At 55.8% G+C, this 2,109-nt stretch overlaps 1 protein-coding gene across 1 annotated transcript in view; it reads right to left on the bottom strand.

Moving 5' to 3' along the window:
• The window catches only part of LOC119592830 (KAT8 regulatory NSL complex subunit 1-like), a gene marked incomplete in the record, with an annotated part of 7,253 nt that extends 6,757 nt beyond the window's left edge, over window positions 1-496 (bottom strand). The window contains 2 exon segments of the mRNA XM_037941735.1: window positions 354-367; window positions 481-496. Of these exon segments, the coding sequence (XP_037797663.1) occupies window positions 354-367; window positions 481-496 (30 nt within the window).
• Window positions 497-2,109: the final 1,613 nt, after the last annotated feature.

The raw sequence follows: 2,109 nt of genomic DNA, 5'->3' as shown, positions 1-2,109 counted from the left end.
TACGTAAGCTGCACTCGCCCCTCCCCGGCCGCGCGATGGGTTTTGCAATCTGGCGAAGCGTAACGAACTTTTCCTTCACAAGGTCAGAAATTCAGAAGGACTCGAACAAATAACTTATAAATTACAATTACAATTGATACACTGCAAGAATGCACTATTCTATTTTCGTATCAGAATGTGCGAGCTACAACGGACTCGAAACTTTTTATTCCACATCAAGCCAATATATCCTTCCCAAAGTTAAGCCAAAAATATCATGTGTTCACTGCCACAAAATACAGGCCTAAAAATGAACTTAAAAAGCCAGCAAGGTTAAGGCATAACCCAAGCAAGGTCTACATACTTAAACAGACCTTGAACCCAACTCCTACGGGTATGAGTGTGAGTAGGCTACGTCTGCCTGTAGCCTACACGTAAGGGTGTGTACGAATATGAAAGTTCCCTTTTTTTTTAGTACACAGTCAAGAAGAGTTCGTCAACCTCCCCAGATAGCCATCATAGTCTCCCCACGCAAGTCGTTGTGGCTACACCCTTCTATACATAGAAGTGACAAAATGAAATGCGGTGAACATTTTTTTTTCTCTCTCGCTCTCTCGCATTATGACCATTACCCAGAGACCGGCCAAGGATGTAATTATTTAGTCACCATCAGGAAACTAATCGGCCTCTCGCAGTCGCCTTCCAGGAGCAGCGCTAATGATTTGCTCGTTAGACGTAGCTCTTTCCCTTGCCCTCCGCTCGCTCCCTTTCCTGAAGGGAGGTCGGGCGGGAGGTAAGGGAGGAGGGGGTGGCGGACGGTGGGAGAGGGAGGGGAGGGAGAGGGGGAGAGAGGAAAGGGGGAGGAAGACGGGGAGAGAGGGAGAGGAGCGAGTGAGGGGAGAGGGAGAGGAGAGAGAGAGGGGAGAGGGCGAGGAGCGAGTGAGGGGGAGAGGGCGAGGAGCGAGTGAGGGGAGAGGGAGAGGAGCGAGGGAGAGAGAGAGGAGCGAGTGAGGAGAGAGGAGAGGAGCGAGTGAGGGGAGAGGTAGATGGCGCGGAGATGAGGGGAGAGAGGAGAGTGCGGTGAGGGGAGAGGGAGAGGAGCGAGAGAGGGAGAGGGAGAGGAGCGAGAGGGGAGAGGGAGAGGAGCGAGAGAGGGAGAGGAGCGAAGTGAGGAGAGAGGGAGAGAGCGAGTGGGCGAGAGGGAGAGACGAGTGAGGAGAGGGGAGAGGAGCGAGTGAGAGAGAGGGAACGGAGCGAGTGAGGAGAGAGGGAGAGGAGCGAGTGAGGGGCGAGGGAGAGGAGCGAGTGAGGGGAGAGGGGAGCGGAGCGAGTGAGGGAGAGGGAGAGGAGCGAGAGAGGGGAAGAGGGAGAAGGAGCGAGAGAGGGGCGAGGGAGAGGAGCGAGAGAGGGAGGAGGGCGAGGTGCGAGAGAGAGGGGAGAAGGGAGAGGAGCGAGTGAGGAGAGAGGGAGAGGAGCGAGTGAGGGGAGAGGGAGAGGAGCGAGTGAGGGGCAGAGGGGAGGAGCGATGAGGTGGAGCGGGAGAGGAGCGAGTGAGGGAGAGGGGGAGAGGAGCGAGTGAGGAGAGAGGGAGAGGAGCGAGTGAGGGGAGAGGGAGAGGAGCGAGTGAGGGGAGACGGAGAGGAGCGAGTGAGGGGAGACGGAGAGGAGCGAGTGATTGTAGAGGAGAGAGCGAGTGCGGGGAGAAGGAGAGGACGAGAGAGGGGACGGTAGGGAGATGAGCGAGTGAGGAGAGAGGGAGAAGGAGGCTGTCGTGAGGGTAGAGGGACGAGAGGCGAGTGAGGAGAGAGGGAGAGGAGCGTGTGAGGAGAGAGGGAGAGGAGCGAGAGAGGGGAGAGGGAGAGGAGCGAGAGAGGGGAGAGGGAGAGGAGCGAGTGAGGAAAGAGGGCGAGGAGCGAGTGAGGGAGAGAGGGAGAGGGAGCGAGTGGGAGAGAGGGAGAGTAGCGAGTGAGGAGAGAGGGGGGAGAGAGAGGGGAAAAGAGAGAGAGAGGAGAGAGGGGAGAAAAAAATTTTCCTCAGTATACTTTAAGCTCTCCTAAAATTTCTTTGTTCAGCTGAACTTGTTCATTTTTATATTCATGGATATTCATACAACTACTGTGACAAAGAAAT

This window comes from Penaeus monodon, chromosome 31 (genome assembly GCF_015228065.2).
Source record: "Penaeus monodon isolate SGIC_2016 chromosome 31, NSTDA_Pmon_1, whole genome shotgun sequence".
NCBI classification, from domain to species: Eukaryota; Metazoa; Arthropoda; class Malacostraca; order Decapoda; family Penaeidae; genus Penaeus; species Penaeus monodon.
This window is presented reverse-complemented; position numbering and strand designations above follow the sequence as displayed.